The 25051-nt window shown below is 31.6% G+C and overlaps 3 protein-coding genes across 3 annotated transcripts; all 3 read left to right on the top strand.

The window, feature by feature from the left end:
* The first annotated feature begins 3499 nt into the window (after positions 1 to 3499).
* On the top strand, positions 3500 to 10793 carry LOC128987664 (peptidoglycan-recognition protein 1-like). The gene is made up of 5 exons (XM_054408634.1): positions 3500 to 3641; positions 3945 to 4052; positions 5182 to 5406; positions 9289 to 9416; positions 10275 to 10793. The coding sequence occupies exons 2-5, from the start codon at positions 3949 to 3951 to the stop codon at positions 10484 to 10486; spliced, it is 669 nt and encodes a 222-aa protein (XP_054264609.1). The 5' UTR covers positions 3500 to 3641; positions 3945 to 3948; the 3' UTR covers positions 10487 to 10793.
* A 1250-nt stretch (positions 10794 to 12043) lies between these two features.
* LOC128984153 (peptidoglycan recognition protein 3-like) lies at positions 12044 to 16239 on the top strand. Its single transcript, XM_054403443.1, has 4 exons — positions 12044 to 12210; positions 12838 to 13162; positions 14987 to 15123; positions 16075 to 16239. The coding sequence occupies exons 2-4, from the start codon at positions 12888 to 12890 to the stop codon at positions 16197 to 16199; spliced, it is 537 nt and encodes a 178-aa protein (XP_054259418.1). The 5' UTR covers positions 12044 to 12210; positions 12838 to 12887; the 3' UTR covers positions 16200 to 16239.
* A 1693-nt stretch (positions 16240 to 17932) lies between these two features.
* Positions 17933 to 25051, top strand: LOC128984847 (peptidoglycan recognition protein 3-like). The gene is made up of 5 exons (XM_054404215.1): positions 17933 to 18063; positions 18918 to 19186; positions 19738 to 19871; positions 21230 to 21329; positions 24826 to 25051. The coding sequence occupies exons 1-5, from the start codon at positions 18007 to 18009 to the stop codon at positions 25049 to 25051; spliced, it is 786 nt and encodes a 261-aa protein (XP_054260190.1). The 5' UTR covers positions 17933 to 18006.

Below are 25051 nucleotides of genomic sequence, written 5' to 3' on the forward strand. Positions count from 1 at the left end.
TTGTTTCAAAATCAAAATACTCTAAAAATTGAAACTAAAACATAATAACATAAAGTAATTTTAAATCGACATTCCATTTTCTATTTCCCAAGTTGTAATTATTGTTACTTGCTATGTTACTTGTTATGAGGTTCGGTTGTAGATTTTTATAGTAATGGCAGTGTTATTTGTTATTTGCATATCGTATAGTTACTGTCCGTTGACATTTTTGCAATTTTTCTCGTTACTATAACATTGTCGGAAAGTAAAATACTCACAAGACGGTAAATATACAAAAAGAAAATGGTAAGTGGTGATCGATTTCGATTAGACACTCCGAACAGAATAAGCGTAAGTGTATGTTTTAAGTGTTATAAGACGTATCTTTTATTTACTTTCCGTAAATTTAATAACACGTACAATGCTGATCAAGAAGTTATATAGCATTGTAGCGGAATAAGTGCCAGTTATTCTTCTTGTGCCTGGTACAAACTATTTTAATAACTTTCAACGTTAACCTTCTTGTAAAACTTTCTTCATAAGATGCGTGTTTAAGTAATGGGTATGGATATTTTTATACATAGTATTATAAACGTTATTTTCTTAAATATGAAAAATTAAGACTAAAAATAAAATGATAAAAAACCTCTTTAGTAAAGGCATTTAGGATTAGCAAGTGAAATAATTTAAATAGTTTAGATTACGTTCCAATAAAATGTGTCTATTGAATAACGATTTGATAACATTAATTACATAAGTTTATATTATTGTACGATACGTGGAAGTATGCCTGTACCAACTGATTCAGAATATGTTTACATGTTAATATAGTTACATTGAACCAGTTTCACATTTTAAATCTTTTTAGTTTACAAACAATATGAAGGTCCACTGTAAACTGTAATATTGTTAAATGTCCTTAACATAAAGGTACTGAATCATATTTACGCTACAAATAGAACAGTTAAATAGTGCTTCATCGATATCGAAGCATCAGCAGGACTTTGAGGTTTATAAGAGTGATTTGGAACTCTGCCATGATATCGAGTTATGCGGTATATTCTCGATTTCCAGTGATATTTGTATATGGATGGAACCGAATTATGGTGAAAACTAATTACTGAGCAATTTCAGTTAGCATCATATTACCTACTGCAATTGCTGAAATACTGAGCTTCAATATTTCGAAACCAAACGCATTATTTATATTTCTTTTATTATAATTTTTTTTATTTAACAATGATTTATTACGATTGCTCACGAACTATGTTATAATTAAATACATTTAGAATATACACCGTGTCCCAAAAAAAACTGAACAATTTTAAATTGTTATATAATACGTCCAGGCATACCTAGTCTACTTTGAAGGTGAGCATATGATAACTGAGCTCAAGAAGTTTTGTTCAATATCAATTGTATTTATCAGCTGATTCATTGTTGTCGCTTGAAACTTTAAATTTAAAAACATTGCCCTGTCATTAAGCAGGCACCATGGACGCACGAGAGAAAGCGTTGAGTGGTACATTCAAAGTAAGTCAGTTATTGCAGTGCAAAGAACATTTTAGAAGACGGTATGGTAGACGTCCTCCATCACGGAACAGCATTCGAGCCTGGTATGACAAAATTATGTTAACTGGAAGCTTACAACATTTAAAAGGTAAAGGTAGGCCGAAAATCCAAAATGAATTGATTGAAAACGTGCAACAATTATGTCTTCACGACCCTCGAAAGTCTGTTCGCTGTGCAGCATGTGATTTTAAATTTGTCAAAATTATAAGTTTATAAGACAGAAGTTTCCGATGTCCGAGAATTGAGGCAAAGAATAAATGCAGCCTTTACCAACATTACTGACGAAATGCGCCATAGAGTGTGGGCTGAATTGGACAGCCGTATTGACTATCTTTTTGCCATTAATGGAAACCATGTTGAAAATCATTAACATATATGATATCAAACAAAACTTAGGAATATTTGTGACAGTTAAAATGTAATTAGTTTATCGTGTGATTGTTAAATAAACTTTTTATAAGTAAATAAAATTGTTCAGTTTTTTTTTGGGACACGGTGTATTTGCTCATAATGTGTTTAACTGGAGGAGTGCTGAAGATTTATTTACATTCAAACTAATGCATAGCATGAAAACAATGGGAATTCGTGATTTAAAACTTGTATATAACTACCTTACGTTTTATTAGTGGTCACTATGTGTTTGAAAAATGTTTTTTTCATTGTTTCTTTTTTCAATTTAACGTGCATATGCTAACAAAAGGCTATATAACCACATCATACAATGTAAAAAATATAATACCCCCGCCGCAGCAAACCTGCAGACTAAGCGAATTTCCATTTCCCTGAATGGATTTACACTAAAATGTCTCCTTAAAAATATCACATTTATTCCCTATTTAAAAAGAATCAGTTTAAAACATACTTAGGTTTGCTGCAACAGGGAGGGTAAAAGTGTTTTTTATGAAAATGTTATTAGTTGGTAAGAAATAAAAAACATTTTCCAAATTTGGGCAAAATATGTTAATAAACAAGCAAACTACAACAGTTTACTTATTCTCCATAAGAATAACATAGAAATTTTAAATTTACAATTTTTTGGAATTTTTCCGTAACTATTAGGCGCATTATAACGCTTCAGTATACTAAATTATTTGTTTTTTTAAGCTCTACAAAATAGTTCAGAAAGAAATTGCAAAATTTTATGCTTTTTGGGTCAAAAATGGGAAAACCCATTTTTACCCCATAAAAGCCCCCATAAACCCCCGTTCCCATGGTCCGATCATGCTGGTTCGCGAACTCGTTCGAACAAACGTAGGTTTACACGTTTGTACCAAATTTCATCAAAATCGGATCATTTTTGCTCGAGTTATCGCGCTAACGGACACATATATATATATATATATATATATATATGTCCGTTAGCGCGATAACTCGAGCAAAAATGATCCGATTTTGATTTATGAATTTGAACGGATGGTGTTTTTGGCCTCTAGACTAAGTATATATATATATGTGTCCGTTAGCGCGATAACTCGAGCAAAAATGATCCGATTTTGATTTATGAATTTGAACGGATGGTGTTTTTGGCCTCTAGGGACCTCAAAACGGAAAAAAAATCGGTCCCGGGTCCAGGTCTTACCATGAGTACTACGGTAATAGCTTATTCCCTATATGGGAAATTCGCTAAAATGAATTTATGGTAGAGGTATTGTTATTTTACACGTAATTTTAGAAAAGATTTGTTTTACAATTTTCACTCCTTGCTAACCAACAGTTTTAAGTAATATCACATTACCTTGTTATCTATTAAATAAACAAAATATAAAAAAAATCTTCACAAACTAGCACCTACAAACTTGAGAGAAATAGAAACAATGAATTATTCATCTTATCTTCACATTACCACTAAAATATTAACAATAAAATACATTTGAGGAGAAAAAAATTATCATTCTCATAATTGTTATAGCATTAGGTGCCATTGAAAGGCGTCTAAATAATTCATAAGACAGATATGTATTTTTTCAATGTATTGTGTGTAGAAAACAATGAAACTACTAAATAAAGCTCAAGTATGATCTCAATATGTGTTTCCGTTATGGAGTTATACTAGTTTTATCATATAAAACGGACTGAAATATCTACACTAGGTAAGTAGTACAAAATAATATAATATTTACAATATGGCCAGAGTAGTAAAATAATAATTTTAAATATAACTATTATAATGATTCAATAACGGTACAATAATACAATAATGAAAAAAGTAGGCATATTGTATATTTTTCTGGAACAAACCCTTACTCTAAATGCCGTAGAAATTAGAAACATATTATTTCGTCACAAGGATATTACATATAAAAACATGAGTTTCAATTTATACCACAAACTTTATTAAAATGAGTTTGCGTTAATTGTTTTAATTTAGTTGTTTCAATTTCTTGACTTTTTAGAACAATGGATAAATCAGGAGCGATAACGTTTGACTACGACCCTTTTGAGGATCCCGAGGGGTTGTCATACATAGATTTTTTAAAGAATAAATTTGGCTGCAACGAGGCGTAAGTAGTTATTTAGCAGACTTTATGTAAGTAATACAGTAACATTATAGCCTTAATAGCATTTCATAATTATGCTACAATACAAGAGGAAAAGTCCTAAAAGAACAGTCGCTACCATCTTTTATTTTCAAATGAAAACCCCACCTGTGCCGGAAGAAGGTTTTTACGTTTCCTATCAAATCATTTTAAAACCATTGGTAACTTCAAATTTAAAAACAAATTAAAAAATTATTTTATATAAAAACACTCCTTATTCCATCAAAGAGGTATTTTATCCCTCAATTCACCTGATTTTATTGGTTGTTTATTAGTATTGTATAAATTGTAATTTTAGCTTATAACTGTATTTACTAGGTTAGAAATTTGATTTAGTGTACAAAGTACAATTATTGAATAAAGATATTGAAATAAAATGAAATGAAAAACAAGTGTCTCAAGCGTCAACTCAATAATCGAGTTTGACTTCTTATTTGCAATGGCAAAGTGATTAAGAACAGAATAAAATGAAGGGTTCTTAAAAATCTAAACTTGTTATCAAGGGTGACTTGTTATCGAGGTTCCTGTTTAGTTTTAAAATGTTGTTACGCGATAAATAACTGATACTCCTAGGAGTTGGGGAATTATTGGCAACCTCAGAGACGGGATATTAAAAAAAATACACACTATGTTATTTTAGTTTTTCTCAATCAAGAATTATAACTTTTTAAATATCCACTCAAAACTCAAACTCGAAAGTTTTGACGAAAACAATACTTTCTCCATATACAATGGTATAGGGGTAGAAAGTAAAAATAGGTGTTCATTAGTTTAAACTACAAATGTATCAACATACTTGTTTACACTTGTTTTTATATTTTGTTTTTTGTGTTTACATTATCGCATAAATTCTCACAGTAATTGATTTAATATCACATTAATATACTAAAAGTTTTTTTTATAAAAGTATAAATCAGATTTTCAATCACTATGACACCATGATTTAAAGGATCTTATGTAGTATTAACATTTTTTAATCAATTTTCTCACAAAAATAGAAGTAAACCCAAACACCTAGCAGGCTTTACCAAAGTATATGTTACGTTATGAAACGTTATATATTATTCTTTGAATTGAAGAACCGATTTTTCAGACCACCAGACCCTATTGAACCGTACCCAATAGTATCCAGGCAGGAATGGGGTGCGCTGCCACCAAAAGATCCGGACATGAAAAAAATCAAACAACCAATCCAAATAGCGTTGTTTTGGAAAACCAAAACAGAGGAATGCTACTCACAGGATGAATGTAAAAAGTTTCTACAGGAAAGGCAAAAGTACGATTTTGAAGAGAACGAATACAACGATATTCAATATAAGTAAGTCTGGTTTGGTACTTAAAATTAATATAAATTTAAGCTTCAGAGCAAATTTCCCTATAGGGAAGTAGCTATTACTGTAGGTGGCACGGTAAGATCTAGACCCGGGACCGATTTACTTTTTCATTTTGATGTCCCCAGAGGCCAAAAATGCTATTCGTTGACATATTTATATATGTATATAGGTTTATATGTGTCCGTGAACACGATAACTCAAGTATTTTTTGTCTGATTATGATGAAATTTGGTTCAAAGGTGTAAGGCAGGATAAACTTGAACGGGTTTGCAAACCAGCATGGTCAGACCATGGGAACGGGGATTTATGGGGTAAAAATTCGTTTTTGTCATTTTGACCCTCAAAAAACAAAATTCACAATTTTTCTCCAGACCTTTTTAAAGAGCTTAGAACATTACTCTTTTAAGTGTTTTTGTATGGTTATTGGTAACGGAGAAAATTCAAAAAAATTTAAAGTAAAATTTTCCATGTAATTCTTATGGAGAATATTGTAAAATGTTGTAGTTTGCTTGTTTAAATATATATTAACTATATATATTGTTGTTGGATATATTTAGTGGCTATATGACGTCACAGCTCAAGATCTAAACAACGATCGATATAGCATATCAAATACAAGTAACCTGTAGAATTGCACGTACTTACGTATTATACTTGGCACACGAATAATAGTCCAGGCAAATTAGATCAAATATAGGGTGTGCTCCCCAAAAAATCGTCTAAAGCTGGAAAGTGTTTTAATACCTTTTGGGGGTCCCAAATAAGACTCCTGTGAGTTTGCGACGGATTCTGACGCCTGCTTAAGTTTTGGGAGTCGAAAAACTATGAAAAGTTTGCACTTTTTTAGGTTTTTCGCTTATAACTCCTAAATAACGAATCCCAAGGAAAATGTAGTTCGAAAGTGTCTTTTAGTGCATTAAATTCCGCGTCGATTGATGTTAAATAGGTCAAAATCGGCAGAGCCGTTTAGCCGCTGTAGCTTTTCAAATTTGGGATATTTTCATCAAAATGGACAAAAGGTTGATTATTTGACCAGTTTTCGGCTTAAAACTCCTAAACGACGCATGCTATACAACAATGCACCTGTAGTTAGTTTGGAAAATACAAAATTCTGCGTATAATGTTTTTTTATTAATCAATAACGGCAATTGATTGTTACCTACTTTGCATGGACGCCATTTCATTGAAAAAAAGTATTAAAGTTAAAGTTGGGAAATTTTAATAAAATTGGTTAATAACATAGATCCTGTCCTTAAATGGATTATGAATATTAGATAGTGGTTTATTCCATGATGGTCATCTAGAGGTTTATCTAATAAGGTGTGTGATAGTAAGACCCCCTATGTAATTTTAAGTCTAATATTGTTGTCTGATGTTCCGAAAATTCTAGAATTCATCCCAACATTCCATTATATACGAATTATCCCTGTATTCATCTTTCAGTTTTTGGCTTACATCTTCTAACGCATGCTATAGAAAAAATGTTCCTGTAGTTAGTTTGAAGAGCATAAACGTCTGCGTAGAATGTTTTCCAATTCATTAAGATCGGCTTCACCATTTAACCGCTATTGATTATTAACACTAGATCAGATGCTTGTCAAGTTTAAAATCTTACAATTGAAATCTGACAAACAACCAGCCTAATTACCAAAAACATAGGGGATATGGCAGTGAATCTATTCACTAGTGTGACGTCATGGACCGTGCAGCATGGCCTATGAACAAGTAAGTGCTCATGAGAGCAGCATCTTACTGTGGAGAGCTTTTTCCGAGATAGGGGAATCAATGATGTGGATCTAGCCCGATGGTTCGCTGGCAGGCCCATCGCAGTGAATGCTACCCATCAAGTTAAGGTATATTGTGGGATCACCACTTCAACATATTATCAGCAAGTTGACAATATAAACTCCACGGATACGGTGGGATCAAAAATAAATTCATCAAATGGTTCCAGTGTCACGACCCATTTACTGAAAATAGTTCGCTCATGTCAATCAGCTCAGCAGTTATCCCATATGATAGCATCAACGCGAGTTATGTATAATGGAAAGGCACAGCTTGCAAGAAAATCGTAAATAGGCAAGCCTATAATGACCATAAACTGTGCAGAATAAAAGGAAGTGGTGACATTAATCGCGAGCTGTGATGGCAACAGCAAAGGTTAAAGAAGAATCTGCCCCCTCAGTCAACACGTGATATTCCACATTAAATCCAAGCCTCAATTTGAATCATACTTTGGATTAAAAATAGGTCCGTACCCACTAGCGCAGTTTGATGAAGAAAGCGTGATATAGAAGAGTCGAAAATCTAACTATTCATGTAGCCTAAAACTACTCATTCTGTTTACTCCAATCGATGTGGATCTCACTGTGTTCTGACGGGTTACAACGCTTGGCGAAGTTGCAGAAGCAGGTATACATGGTTGGGAGCAGAAAATATCCAAATGAAGTGAGGGTTGGTTTGGTCTCTTCTAGAGGATACTTTCAACTAATTTTGACTTTGATTCTAACAAAAGGGACTGCTCATCCACCAATCCTTTAGAGCTCATTTAAAATTGTACTTAATTCAGAGAGATAGGTATGGAAAATTAACGTCAATGGGTTAACTATCACTGTGGTCAACTCCGTCTACCTATCTCGACCATCGTGTACATGTTAAAAAGGTTTACATTTTCTCGCTCCATATGAAATGCAGGGATATAATGCACTACTGTCTGAAAGACTTGCAAGGGGCACGATTATCTCAATTCGATATCTGACGAAAAAGATGGTACCGAATGTCACCATTTGTGGCAAGACCAATAAGAGCAAAGAATGAATCCTTATTCTTAAGATTCCAATGATGAGAAGTAGAAAAGTTATATGGTAAAATCTACGAAAAATCCCAATAGTTTTTTTAATAGGCTAAATACATATTAAAACTATGTACATCCGTCTCATTATCATCTTTCGTTTATTAAGCTAAAAAATAACATTTTTGCTATATTTAATCAAATCTTTCTCGTTGTAATATCTTATTATATATATTAGAATCGCTTAACATCATTCGGGAGTGTCCAGAGATGGGATTGTATAAATGGGAGCTTAGGACGAATCCTAGAATTTTTGTAACCCCCTCAACAATATTAGATTTAAAATTGCATAGGGGGTCTTGCTACCCTTTCCTTCACACATTCTTGGATAAACCTCTGGATGATGACCATGAAATAAACCACTATCTAGTCATTCATAATCATAATTCTACGCCGAATTTTGTGTTGTCCAAACTAACTACAGGCGCATTTTTGTACAGCATGCGTCGTTTAGGAGTTGTAAGTCAAAAACTGGTCAAATAATCAACCTTTTGGCCATGTTGATGAAAATATCCCAACTTTGAAAAGCTACAGCGGCTAAACGGCTCGGCCGATTTTGACCTATTTAACATCAATCGACGCGAAATTTAATGTACTAAAAGACACCTTTGAACTACATTTTCCTTGGGATTCGTTATTTAGGAGTTATAAGCGAAAAACCTAAAAAAGTGCAAAATTTTCATAGTTTTTCGACTCCCAAAACTTAAGCAGACGTCAGAATCCGTCGCAAACTCACAGGAGTCTTATTTGGGACCCCCAAAAGGTATTAAAACACTTTCCAGCTTTAGACGATTTTTCGGGGAGCATATGTCTAATTTGCCTGGGCTATAAATCGACTCCCAAATAAGATTTTAATTAGTTTAAAAAACAAAATCTACCTAAACTTTACCTAACCACCCTTAGGTTAGGTTAGGTTATATTAGGTGTGATAGATATAATACGTAAAGACCGAATTGCAAATCGATAAATTTATAATGAATTCGAGCCAATACACTACAATCTGGATATTTTATAGTTTTTACATCGGAGGAGACGGGACAGTGTACGAGGGCAGAGGCTGGGAAGTGGAAGCTGATAAGGACAGCGATAACTACGAAACAGCAAACAGAAGTGTGGACGTTGCTTACATAGGCACTTTTGAAGGTATGTATCAATTACAAATCTTCCAGGGAAAAGATTAAATAACGTGAAAAACTATAGGTATATTTTCTCGACCCAATTGTAATTTATAAGGGGGTGAATTCCTTGAAAAGTTAGATGAACGATATGACACTAAAGTGAACATATTCAGAATTGTATTGTACAACTTTAAAAGATTTTTTATGCATTTTGGCTTGTGAATAAACAATCGGAAACCTTTATAAACCTTACTTACCATACGGAGAATCAATGGTAAATGTTCCAAATAATGATTGATAATAATCATAAATGAAATTAATGACAACAAAAATGTATTTGAATAATTAAATTGATGAACAGTCAGATTATATTTTGTTCGTGATGATAAGTGTGTCAGAAAATTAATCAAATAAGTATTGTTTTTAAACATTTAACTAACAACCACAACTATAAATACCAGATATAATGAACACACTTTTATTATAATAATTCACACTTTCAATATGATTCAGTCCATTCAGCAGAATTAGGACAATATACGCTTCCTAAACATTTACAAATATATAAAAACAGTTGTAAAATTCATAAAAAAACTGTGAATAACAACAGGATTTATGTTAATGCCTTGAACATGCCTAGTTTAAAGCCAAAACGATCATATTTATCGATGTTGAATTAATTGTGACCAAAAGTTTAGAAACTGAAGTGTGACCTATACAACACACTAATTACTAACTTTTTTAATTTGTTAAATAGTTTCAAACAAACTTCAGTGCATTTTTTTGTGTTCAATAAAACCTACTCTCATTAGGTAAAAATCACTGCTAAGATTCCCAAAATAAAATCATTTTTGAATAACTAATTTGTATGTTTTCCATCAAGATAAAGAGCTCAGTCCAGAGCTTATCAAAGTGGGGTGCGATTTGATCATATGGGCCAAGAAAATGAACTTTATGCACGAACACTTCAACATCACCACTCTGTGGGAGGATCATGTTCATATATTGAGACCGAAATTCACAGGCTACAACCCCATGGACGATCCTGTACTTAGAGAAGAAGAATACAAGGCGGAATTTCCGGAACCTCCTTAGTTATTATTCATTTATAGGATAAATTTGATAAAAAAGAACCAAGAATACTTATGATAAGCTGATTAATAGTCTCATCAGTATAGCGGTAAACTAATAAACTACCTTTAGTTATTTCATGTAGCTATAATGTAAACCTGTGTATATACTACAGCAAAACCTTTCAATTGGCGTTGGTATTGTTTATAACAGTAAAATATTTTAAAATGTTATAACTTAAAAAAATATACATCATTACCTGTGTTATAAGTCGGGTTGTTGATCAATAAATATGCTTGTAAACCAAATAAAAAGTAAATGTTTAATAATATATGTTATACTTACTAATTCCTATTTGCTATCAATAATGTAACTTGTAACAATGTATTAACTACAGGCTAATAAATACAAAATAAACTGTGTGTGACTGAATAAATAGTGTTAGGAGTTATTAGTAAATGGTAACAGTATGTGAGATTTTTATATCATTTTAGTATCAATAATCAATCGAATTTTAATCATGTATATTTCATTGGTAATACTATAGAAAAAAAATTTATTTGATTAGATATCTAGAAGTCTTACAAGTTTACTATTGTAAGTCGAGGCTTTTACAAAAAAGTATTTTGTAAGCTGGTCTAAAAGAACAATAGCACACCGTTAATTAATATTAATCGAATGGGGTAACCAGTAAACAGACTTGACTTCGCGTGTAATATATTAAACTAAACATATATATTTTATAAATGTTGTTATTTAATATTGTTAATTACTTGATCTGATGTTTGTTCTTTATTTTACACGTGTTACAATGTTTTACGTTGGTAAACAAAGCATTCCCCAAGAGAAAGAGGGAAAATATAAAAACATCTTTTAATTGTGTACAACAATAATTACTCGACGACGGGAAACGTTCTGCTTCCGCCGGGAATTATATCTGAAGAACACATTTCATCGTATTTTCTCCCTCAGAATATTAGGATTAAACTTAACTTATATTTGTAGGCTTAGGAATACAATGTTCAAATATATTTATAAATTTATTCATTAGTATCTGCATCTGCAAATCTGTAACTAAAACGTTAAATATTAGTTCTCAAATACAGAATATTACAATAAAATATAAATAAATATAGGATTGAATAAGTAAATTTGATAATATGTACATAAATATTAACATTTAAAAAATAAAATGTTAGTAAATTGTTAATTTTTTTAATAAATAAAGTAGAGTAATAAATCATGATCTGTAAATATAACTTGTAAATTTTATTGTTAATGGGTTAAGGGAGATGAGGCAGTACATCAACAAAACACTGATGCAGAAATAGAACTAGCTAAAATTACAAGTCAATAAGATGTTAACTAAGAATAACTTATCTAGTTGTGATAATAAGTCCCCTTTGTCTCTAACATAAATAAAGACATATATACCAAAAGTTATCATTTAAAAATTAAGATTTATCTCGTTATCCCGCTGTAAATAAATATAGTGAGATTATTTTGAAAATGGAAACCGTGTATAGATTTTTAGTGTATTGAATTAAGTGATTGATACATTAGTCGTCTAGTTCAAGTGTATTAAATTGTTTAAACAAAAAATATCATTGCAAATGTTTTCATTTTTAATTAGTGTGGGTTATTGTTATACAATATTTAAGCCATGTCTAATAAGTTTTCAAATCAAATAAAATCGAAACCTATGTTACAATAATGGTTTAAGTGCTATAAACTACATAATTAGAAAAGTAAGTAGTGAGTCTTAGCTTTCAATGAGAGTTTAGTCTATATTGTCATGCTGCTACAAAGATAGACCAATGTCAAATTTGTTTAAATTAAATTCTAATTTATTTTAGTTATTTAAATCTAATACATTACTATATCAACTGATTGGAAATATTCTTATCATTACAATTACAAATTACATATAGGCTATATATCATTTATCATAGGCTTATGCAAAAACATCATAAGCATAAAATATTAAAATCCTATTAATATTATAAACATAAAAATGTTTTTTTTTTATTTATATACTTTTTAATAGGCTTATCCTCTCTTAAAAATCATACACACGTTATATTTTTACTCAAGTTTTAAAACTAACTTAAAGCAAGGTTCAGGGATTCCAAAACAAATGTAAATAAAACAACTTCTAGATCAGCATCGTACTTGTTACTGGGCGGTACTTCCGGTAGAAATAGTATATAAGGGACATTTTGATTCTTGCCATTCGCCTATTGGGTCTAATGATGATTGGAATGTCCAATCAAAATCGATCACCACTTACCATCTCTTGTATTTACCGTCTGGTAACAGTATAAGTGTAAATATAGTATTATAAGTGTTATTTGAAGTATTTTTTGTGCTTTCAGGAAATGTAAACAAGTTTTTCTTCATTTTTATTTCCAAAACCAATAGAAATATGGAAGAGACTATTGCAAAAATGAAACCTGCACAAAAGCCCACTGAGTTGAAGAAACCCCCGAAACCGTACCCCTTCAACTTTGTGTCCAGGCAGGAATGGGGAGCTTTAGAACCAACGGGGAAAATAGAACCGATAGACCACCCCATAGAATACTTTGGCTACAAGTTTTCTAACACGGATCCATGCATATCGAGAACGGCTTGTTTAAAAAACATCAAGGAGCTACAGAAGTATCACATGTTTGCCAAGGACCTACCAGACATCGCATACAAGTAAGTTAATAAGTTTTGCACAGTCAAGATAAAAAGAAATTCGTAGCTGAGGGTATGACAGTTTCCTATAATATGTAAAGTGAATAATGAAATAATAATTTTTTAAGCTTTTAGAAAGTGATCTTTTTCTATTGTATCAGCTATTGTAATGCACAATTCCAAAATAAAATGAAGACGATTCTAAGAATCCTCTCTGATTATGTAATTTGATAATTATGCCATTCTTCACTCTAACACTAGTTCCAAAGAATTAATTACTGTAGTACTGAGAAATTGAACTCTAAGTAAATAGTATCTCCCCTTAATTTTGGCGAAAATGGACTTTTTAAACTGCTAAAGTTAAGTCTCGTCCCTTGATGCCGAGGCCATTTAAATCTGTTAACAATTCAGGAGGACTTTTAACAAAAATATAACTCGCAGTATATTTCATAAATAAAAATGCCAGTGAATATATTAACTGTCAAATATTTTGTCAAGCTGGGACGTCTTAATGCCACATATTCATTTGATATAATACTATTAGTATGAAGCAATAGCTATATGTTCAAAACAATAATTCTATTATTATTTTTGGGAATAAATTATTCGATGTCAATGTCAATTTGTTTTCTCTTTAGACATACTTTGCAATGTTAAGTTATTATTTTATATGAAATCGGTTGTGTGTGGAAATTTTTTAAATATTTTAGTTCTTTTGGACCTTGGGTTTGTTTTTGATAAGTGTTAAAGTCTACAAAGAATTTATTTTTCAATAAGTATTTGAAATTTTCTTCAAATTTCCACCTCCCGACATGTGTTTATGTAAGTCTATTTCTATACATTTGGAGTTGCGAAGTCCAATACAGCCTATAGGATTGCATTTTTTATGGCTATCTCAAATATTTTAACCATACTGTACTAAACATGGTGTTGAGCAAGGAACTAAATTCTTAAACTCACTTCAAGTGGTAAATAACAACTGCTTTTGTACTACAGAGTGATTTAAAAAGGACTTTACAACTTAGAAAATTCATATAAATCTTATTATCAAGGTGCAGAGCTGGTTTTGGTGTTGTTTTAAAGGAAAATACTTCAAGTTTTTTTTTACCTTAAACTAAAGATTTTCTATGTGACTTCCGTTGGATTTGGGGAAAATAATTATTTAGGTATGAAAAAATAGTGAAACCCGTAAAAAATTTACAAAGTTTTGAAAGTAGGGCGTTTTTTGATGGCGAAGGAGTGCAATTTTCGAAAAATGCATAAGTGGTGTCTTGAAGGAAATTTAATTCCGAATAACGTTTTTTCCTCAAATCTTTTCTAGCTCTTACCGTTTTTGAGCTATAGCCATTTAAAAAAAAAGTGTTTTGTCGTTTTCAGAGGTCCGCCATTTTGGATTTTTGGGTGGTTAAAATTTGAAAATGCGACTTTTTGGAATTTTATGGGTGGTTTGGGACCAAAAACTACAAGTGTGCGAAATTTCAACTCCCTAGCACATCTAAAAGTGGGTGTATCGCACTCCTTCCACTTCAAAAAAGCCCTACTTTAAAAATTTTGTAAATTTCTCTCACATTTTTTACAGTTTTCACTATTTTTTCATAACTAAATAATTGTTTTTCCCAAATCCAATGGAAGTCACATAGAACATCTTTAGTTTAAGGTAAAAAAAACTTGAAGTGTTTTTGTTTAAAACAATACCAAAACCAGCTCTGTACCTTGTTTAATGAGATTTATATGAATTTTCAAAGTTGTAAAGTCCTTTTTGAATCATCCTGTATATATTGACAAACAAACGTATCAAAAAGTCAAAACAGTACGATTTAATCTTTTCATTAATGTTGTATTTAGTTTCATAGTTGGCGGAGACTTGAGTATATACGAAGGCAGAGGCTGGTTTCTGAAACCCACTTACTTGGATGACAAACTGAGGGAATACGACGGGAAATACCTCTCCATAGGCTACATGGGGTTAGAGGGTGCGGGAAGTAAGTAGAAATGCTATACATAGATTATATAGAGTGTACTCGATAATTTAGATTAATTTCATTATTTCCATTGTTTACTATTTTCAGCAGAATTTCACAATAGGGAAGAAGCTTTTGCTATAGATGGCACGGTAGGACTTGGTGGGGTTGGACTTGAATAGGTTTGCGAACCAGGAAGGTCAGATAATGGGGAAAAAGTGTTATACAATTTTGAAACTAATTTTTTTCAGGTTTACCCTTGAAATATAAAAATTTCCAATTTTAAAAACAACAATTGTGTAGAGATCACAAAGAAAAATAATTTAGTACATCAAATCGTTGTTGTACTATTGAGGGTTGCGGAAAAGACATAGAACAGCTGTGCATTTATAATCCCTATGATATCCTTACGAAAAAAACCTTCGCTCATTTATATATTTTATGGCACTACTAACATTCAACGAATAAAAATCTTAATACTTGGTATACGTACAGGTATTTAAATAGCAGATAAATTGCATATGTTTGAGGGCACATTTTCGTTAAAATCCAATTAAACAATGTAAATTCGTCTAGTCTGCAGGTTTGTTGCGGTGGCGTATTCTTTGAGCTTAATCTGTGATATATTTGGGTATTTTATAGATAATAAAAACAATAATTAGTGGTAGTGAATTTTTTTTATAAAAAGTTTAAAATATACTCAACGACCGTACAAAAACCTCAATTTCTGAATGAGGACAAAGAGAAACAATTTTCACCTAAAGGTCTTAAAGCAACTTGTTAAAATATTAATTTGGTAAGATCATTCAACTGTAAGTTGCATTCAAATACCAAACACAGGGTAGCAGATATTTAATTAATTTAAAAATATTCACAAAAAATGTGTTAGTATTAGTCTGAACGTTCTTTTCCTAATGACGTGACGTCATATGCATATTGAATAAGCTAATAAAGTTTTAATTTCTTTTTTAGTTGACAGAAACTTTTACTGCATCGAGATCTTAGATATAAGAGATGATTTGATTTTGTACGGAATTGAACATGGATATTTAGACGAGAATGCAAGGTATGATCGAATCGACGTTTGGAACCAGTAATTATCTTATTAACCTAGTTTTTATACATGTACTTTTAAATTATTTTTTTAATTCTTTACTAATAAAAAATTATAAACTTATGTCTTCTGCATTTTTATGAAAAACCTTGCACCTTTTTTTAAGTTCAAGACTGCACAATATGATTATAATATATATTATACAGTATAATATGACAATACGATTACACAAATGAACAAAATGTTCCCTGACGTTAACCCTACCTTAAAAGCTTGAGATTGATATTTCTTTATTCCGTAATGGGGTAATCCAGACCGATTTCCCTGCACAATATACAAATACAATAACAAATACACACACAAATATACACAAATACCTCCATACCTCGGCCATATACATATATTTTATCCTTGGATATATTTTACATACCATGTTTAATTTGAGAAGCTCTGGTCAATTACATCTAAATCGTGTATTTAGTATATTTTGACAAAAAAAAAACTTAGTATCATATGTAAATAATGGGTTCTTTTCATTCGAAACACAGTTTCCGTCCAAATTTAATCATGGTTTTAAATTCCTTTCAAAAGTTATAAAGTCCCTTTTTTACAAATTTATCAATATATCCAATGTGTACAGAATATGCATACACATATTCGTTAAACCTTCTAAATGATTGTAGTGTTTTGTATAAAGCCAAAAAGTGGTTACAAAAGCGTTGATTTCCTAGGGAGTAGTAGCGAGTCCTCACTAACATAGTTACTCACAAACTCGTGTCCCAGTAAAAGGAAATCTGTGTAGCCAAAATGAAATGACCTGCCCTGTTGCTCTTGCACCTAATATTTCACAGCGAAAATGTCTCATCGTAAAAAATTGAGTGTCTTACGTTTGTATTTAAATGCAAACACAGTGAGTTCTCAGTGAAGCTACATGAATATAATTATAATAAGCATGACGTTCACTACAATAGTTAGTTCATTGAAAGATTCAATATTATCATTGAACATTACATAATCAAAGTCAATCATTAACTATTTAATAACTTATATTGGAGATATTGGCAATTAATAATGAAATTTACAAGCTCAAAAAGGGCAATATATAATAATTTTATTTTATTTACTATCATTTACTTTTTGTACTAGTGTACTAATTCCTGAAGATGGAAAAATAGTTTCTGAAAGTGATAGTAAATACAAAAATATTATACATTAGCCTTATTGAACTTGTAAAAAATAAAAATGTAATTATACATTTCATCATTAAATATTTGTTTGAAGGCGAATCAATTTTAGAGGAAACTCATAGCTATAACGAACGTACAATCAATATAAGATTCATTTTAGTATGGACATACTTTTAAAAATAATCTAAATTAAAAACAAGAGTGAAAAATTATTTATTCAGAGTACTTTTTTACACCAGTTTATTCAACCCCTAAATCGTTCATTAACAAGTCGGTGGTTTAGGTGGTACCGTCACGGACCTCGGGCCCAAGGGAGTGATGTCGTAGGTTCGGATCCTGGTCACTGAAACAAACATTTTATCAGTACTACAGATCACCTTCGTACTGTACCGGCTCACCCCTTGCTTTGCTGGATACGTTCCACGCACATATCTGTAGTCTATGTGGACGGGCAAATGCAAGGTTAAAACAGGCCACCAACCTAAAAAAATGATTCCATCACCATTTCAAACAGTAAACAACATCAATATTAGGCTAATGTAATTATCTTTTTAACACTAAAGATAAGACAGCTCAATAGAAATGCAAGACAGAAATCTTTCTTGTGAAAATGGTAGAAAATAATCAGAATGCCAAGCCACGAATGAGAAGCAACAGTTTAACATGTTGTCATCTTCGAGTGGATATGACAACACGAAATACTTTGATCTTGTGAGAAAGGTAGGAAATCTCGTAAAAATTAAAATATAAATAACATCATGAGTGGGTTCGTTTAAGTGTATGATTAGTTTTTACACAGGGCTTAGTTTTATCTTAGATAAAACATACTCCCTTAGGTTTTATAGTACCGTATATCTATTCTGCCTTGTTCAAGTGGAACCGGTATTACCAGTATTAACTTGTTTTTACCTGAAGCAATATACCAAAGGTATTAGTTGGTGATAGTGGAATATAGTGGTCTCTGAGGAAAATATATGTAGATGATGTTTAAGAACACTAAGAAAAGAAAATGGTACGGTTACTGGCACATTCTTCAATAATAATAAAAAAAAACAAGAAAAACTGTTTAGCAAAGTGAAAAAGGATTTACATAGGTTTACACATAATGTGTATAAGGTATTTTGGATTTTTAAATTGCATTTACTTCTTTTGACACCTTTTAAAACTTATTTAATAAATTATACTTGTTAATATCAACTGTTAGTTTGAGCCGGTGGATCAGTCGGTAGCGTCACGGACTTCGGGCTCAAAAGACAGAGATGTCTTGAGTTCGAATCCTACCCCTTTTGTGTATCATTACAGTCCGCCCTTGCTTTGCTGGATACGTTCCACACACGTCTAATTCATAGCCTATGTGTACGGGCAAAAAAGAGGCTAGTAGCCTCTTTACACAAAAGATCTGTTAGTTTTTAATTATTATTTTACAGCTAATTACTCATAATTAGTATTGGGGGGGTTAACAAATAATATATTAAAAAAATTACTAAGAAAAATATAATGTTTTGGGATTAATTAACGCTCAATTAAATGATTTACAATTTTACCATGGTACTTAATTTTTTTTCTCTTCACAGCAACATCCAGTGGTTTTGACTCCAAACGCAGGCTCCATACCCCATTACAGATGTATTGACTACTTAAAACGCATAGTGTCAAGGGACGAATGGGGGGCTTTGCCACCAAAGGACCCAGAATCGTTGAAACCTCTGCAGTATCCGACACCTTTCGTCATGTTTACCTTTACAAATACCGAGCCCTGCAGCAGTTACGAAGAATGCTCAGCTAGTTGTCGTCAGATGCAGAAGGACTCAATTGACCAGGGTCTTCCGGACATTCCTTTCAAGTAAGTCATGTATACACTGTATGACGGAACCTGTCTGGTCACGGAGGTGTAGCTGGGGGTAAGACAATGTTTCTTAGGTAGAAACAGGGTCAGTAGACAAGTTACTTCATACAGAAATAGTAATCTAGGCATTGTATTTGAAACCTAAACTATACGTCTACATGTACCAGCAGCAGTGACCAGTTTTACTATGGTTTTACTTAAAGGAAGCGGAATAACATTTTGATCAGCATCGTAAGTGTTACCTGAAAAAAAGATATACGTCTATTAGCGCTTGTAATAATATATTTACGCTTATACTGTTACTCACAAGATGGTAAACACATATAAAAGATGGTTAGTGGTGATTGATTTTGATTGGACACTCCAATTATCATCAAACCCAATAGGCAAATGTCAAGAAATTCTCGATGACGTACTTCATCAATGTAACTATTGTATTATAGGCATACGCCTTCAAACAAACTTTGTTGTAATTCTGTTTCATTTAGTCAATATTTATGCATTTATTTACGTAAGTAAAATACTTTCCTGACATTTCATATGTTCAGCTTCATGCTTGGGGACGATCTGAATGTCTACGAAGGAAGAGGATGGGATATTCAACCACACGAAGATTGGGAACAGTTTGAAGACAAGAAGGAGAGGATTTTAAACATAGCGTACATAGGCGTAAATGAATTAGGTAAGTAGGATTTTTTGTTGGGTTACCAAAAATGATAAACTTTAAACTTCTTAACTTCTTACTTTAAAAACCAACCATTTTTTACCGATAGAGCATAATAGCTCTAAAACATTTGAAGAGTTTCAAGTTTATTACGAATCCACACCCAAGACTGTAAATCCTTGGAAGCAAAATTGTTTTGGAAAACGGGACTTCGTTTCCCGAACTCCCGGGTTTAAGTCCCATTGGTCACCAATAAATTTTATCAAAACGATAATGGAAGCTCTTGGTTCAGCTTGAAGTAATGTGAAAACGTCTCCAGGCTAGATCCCAGATTCCTTGGATATGAAGGTCAGACATTAAAAAGAGACATAGAAAATGATTTGTCCTTATCCATTTCAGTGTTTTACTCGTTAGATTTTTACTCACAGTAAATACCTCATTTTTACTCTTAATATACTCTTAATATATTGCCTGAGAACCTTTGATAAAAATAATATCAAGCTGTACCAAATTTTATCACAGCCATAAGTTCAAAGGAGACTAATTAATCTTAATCGGATTATAGGTTTAATGAGGTGTGGTAAGGAGGTATTCAGATTTCGTTTGCTAATTGATCGGCTATTCAGGATAGTGTTATTAATTACTTGTCTGTAAATGCACCCTAATTAGCATGATACATAATTTTGAAAACATGTTTATTAATCCTGGGGCGTGAATAATTGTATTGAATGCATTGCATATTTGGCCAAATTACTAAATAAAAATTGATGTTTCCAATTTTTGACCATAAAAACACAAAATTTCATTATTTCTCTCCAAAATATTTTGTAGAGATTAAAAAAAGAAATAATTTTGTATAAGGATGCGTTGTAGTATGTCCAACGGTTACGGAGATAATTTAAAAACCTGTAAATTGAAAATTCCCATGTTATTCTTATAGAGAATAAATTACTGTTGTAGTTTGCTTGTTTATTGATATATTTTAACCAATTTGAAATTTGGTTTATTGAATAAAGCTATCAACATTGCAATAATATCACACCTCAATATGTTCCCTGTAGCAGCAAACCTAAGTACTCACTAAAATTTAGTAAAATTCCAGCCAGGTAAATGTAAATTCGCTTAGTCTGCAGGTTTGCTGCAGCGGGGGTATTTGATCCTTGCTCAATTTTTAACCTTACGCTTTGTCTTCGTCGTTATCTTAAACTCGTGACAAAAAAATGTATTTAACGTCACACCGGCACTACATAAGAGGTTAAAATCATTTGCCTGGTATAGTCTAGTTTAAGCTTAATATTTTATCAATTAAATTTTAAATGTATAGTACAAAAGTATTTTACTTGCAAATCTTTACTCAGTTTTAATTTTTTTTACAGAGAGATTCCCTAAGCTAGACGTAATGCACGTAAGAGACGCCCTGATCATGTATGGATTCAGACACAACTACATAGATATACGGTATTTCCGGCGACCAAGGTAATATATTAAATGTAATTTAAATGTAACTCTGACGTTTTCATTTCCTTGTACCCCTTTGGTTCTAATGCGATTCTGATGCTGCATATCTGTAGGCAGTCTTTGGTATTTTACTAAATAAAAACTGCAACTACAAAGAGAATGACTATTGTTATATTATAAAGTTTTTTGTATAAACTACTATAGTATGTATGATATAACCTGCCCCCTGTTTATTTCCCCTTCCCCAGGTTGATGGAAGGTCAAGAGACAGGTTCAATCATACAGATTATAGCTACATAATATCACTTGCACGTCTGTTATACAGGTAATGCATTTACCAATATAATGGTTTATCAATGACAGTCGATAATCAGGGTTTAATTCACAAGTGTGTAGTGAATACATGAATCGACCTACGTTTAGTCAATGCTATTTATTTATTTTTATTTTGATGGAACTGATTTGAAATACATACATTTTTATGAGTAACTACTAAGTAATATATTTTAGTTACTTACAGCCATTCAAACACAACGTTACTGTTTTTTTTTTTTGTTTTTTTTTTAAGTTGACTTGTTTTTTAAACTGAACCCTTATTTTATATGTGGACCGATACAACTGTAATTTCGTAAATCAAAAGAGACATTAACAATATTGCCTTAAATAAAAACCCCTACACCAGCTTACGTGTCAACTCTCAAAGAAAAAAAGCTAATCCAGATAAACCCCCTTATTTTTACATCAAACATACGTTGACAAATGTTCGTTTTTATTTTAGATAATAGTTAAATAGCACAGTTCAAACATTAGGCCTACATGACATGGATAGTAAACATGAGCTCGTAAGTGAGCTAATGACAATACTAACTACAGCTATTAACTATGTCCTAAATTTATTAAGGGCATTTAGTCTTCAATTATCCATCTCTTGGAATTTAACTAATATATACTAATATATATTACTAATATTACTAATATATTAGCAAATAATTTACTAATATATTAGCAAATAATTTACTAATATATTAACAAATAATTTACTACTCACAATTTTTGTATAAAATAAGAACTTACGATGCACACACAGTGAAATTCGACCTTAAAAAAAGATAAATAAATTTAATTGCTACACATAAAAGTAAAGATCAAGACTACAGTAGCTGCGATGTTACACCAAAATGTTTAATGGATTTTCAGAAGGAAAAGTGTAAATTAATCTGCAACAAGAAAATTTGTGAATCAATAAGTCAGTTGGTAGCATTAAGGACAACGGGCCCGAGGCAGCAATGTTGTAGGTTCGAATCCTGGTACAGTACCTGCCACTACTTTTTATCAGTACAGTTCACCCTTGTACTGTACCGGCTCACCCCTTGTTTTGCTGGATACGTTCCACGCACAGTTCCAAGGCTTATGTGAAAGGCAACTATGGGCACTAACCACCTTTAAAAACAAATGAAACAAAAGTTACTTAACAATGTTTACACTCTCTAAAGAGTGAGTATCAACTTGAACTCAAGCAATACCAGTGATAAGATAATAGTTAAAGATAATAGTTTATCAACTTGTTTGTTATTTAAATTTAGGACAACAAACGGTGATCTCAATATAAAGTTTTTTTGGATAACCAAAATTGGTAAGTATCCTGTTTACCAGTTGATAACCTTGTGTCAAAATACTTTAAGATGTTTTTAAGTCTTGAAAAGTATCTATGGTAGTTGTAACATCATTAACTACCATAAAGGTTATTCACAAATCTCTGAATATAGGGTTTTGAATAATATAACTGTTACACATCTTGTTAAGGAACAATTCATTTCAAACTTTCCTTAGTCTTTTACCAAGCCTTCTTTTATGATGCAGCACAATTTAATTATTAATATTGCCAAATGAATCATATCTGTCTACCATTACAGAACAACAAAAAACACTTTTTATCAAACCAATTGATCTTGTATTTAACCTTTTACATACGATATTGTTTCGTTATGATTTGCTCTTTTTAAACATTATTTTAACATCTAGTAAAAGGCATACTCTATTTCGTAAGTACGGAAACACTTAAACGCCTTGAACCTTTTAATTTACATTGTTTTTCAGTAAACCTTTTAGAATTTAAACTACTAAATTTTCTAATGTTTTAGAAACCTTGAGATTTCAAAATGGAGTGGATTGACACCGAATCCGAGATTGAAAATTGGGAAGAAATTAACAAGAAACCCATAAAATGGCCGAGCGAATCTGAACTAACGTACTTTGTGTGTTATTACTACTTGCTCTACATAGTATAAATCTTTGTAAACGTAAATTGGAACAAACGACATTAGAAGACAGTAAACAAGTAAAGTAAAATTGCTGATAGGGGAATAATGTCTCTAGGGCTCTACTTTATTTTGTCTTTATCTTAAGTGATTCTTAAGGGACCTTGTAGGACAATTCAGTGACTTTAAATAAAGGTTTATTGATATGGTATTCTTACCAATTCGCCGAACGATGGTTTCATATATTTAAAGATTATCTGAACTTTAGCGTACGCACTGGTACTACAACAACCGAGTTAATTATTTAATAACAACCGAGTTAATTATTTAATGAAATTTACATTTTGATCAAATTAATGTGTTTGTGTTTTGTCATCAATAAACGCGTTTGTTTCTTATGCAAAATGATTGGCTATAGTCTGTATGGTGGAACCTGTCTCCTAACACGTTTTCTACCTGGGCCTCTGTATTCCAGTTCCCTGGCAGATGGAGGGGTCAGGAGACAGGTTCCATCGTGCAGAGTATAATTTTGATTTGTGTTAAATTTTGGTAACACTCTAAACTTGATTAATGTAATTGTACTTATATGATGTATACTAATGCCCAAGAGCTGTAAAGAATAACATGCAATAAAAATTTCAGTTAACGCAGGACAGTAACTATTCAGAAATCGTTATTTGAAAACTAACTAATTCCGTTATATTCCTATTTAAAGGTTATATGTTGAATAAATTCACGTGGTACAATATTTATAAAAACTGGGATATTGTCAAAAAAATTGCCTATTTGTTTAGAAGTCAAACAAATTATCGTGAGCTATAGATGAAAACAATTCATTTCTGTTAACTAACATGGGACAAGAAATAGTAATTTTATTTTTAATTTGATAAATTATAATTAATAAATGATTAGTAAAAAATACCAAATCCTAATTGACTTGAAGAAAATTGAAACACACTTTAATGCCACATTAATGCAATAAAAAAAAAATAGAATGGTAACTTGTAGCCTACGATATAAGATTTTTTTGTGTATCCGTAGAACAGTTGTTAGTAGTAGTAAGCATTATGTATTTATAAGAACATATTTTATACGAATACATTTTTTTATATTATGTGTAAACTCTGAACAAATTATTTATTAATATTTAAAGTAAAATGAATTTTCTAAGGAATGTTAACATCTATGGTATTTGATTAAAATGTATTTATTGGATATTTTTATAACAAAATCACATATTACACATATTTCTTCAGGTACGACGAGGATTATGAAGTCCCCCTCAACATATACACCCGGGAGATGTGGGGAGCTATACCTCCTCAGTATGAGAAACCACTGAAGACCCCAGTGAGAATGTGGATGTTTGTATGGTCCAACACAAAGACATGTAGGAACAAGAAGGACTGCATGCAAGCCATGAGAGAGCTCCAGATGCGAGATATGTATCGACAAGGCATGCCCGACATACAGTATAAGTAG

This window comes from Macrosteles quadrilineatus, unplaced genomic scaffold (genome assembly GCF_028750875.1).
Source record: "Macrosteles quadrilineatus isolate MER2022 unplaced genomic scaffold, UCM_ALF_1.0 Scaffold_2__2_contigs__length_208266976, whole genome shotgun sequence".
Lineage (NCBI taxonomy): Eukaryota > Metazoa > Arthropoda > Insecta > Hemiptera > Cicadellidae > Macrosteles > Macrosteles quadrilineatus.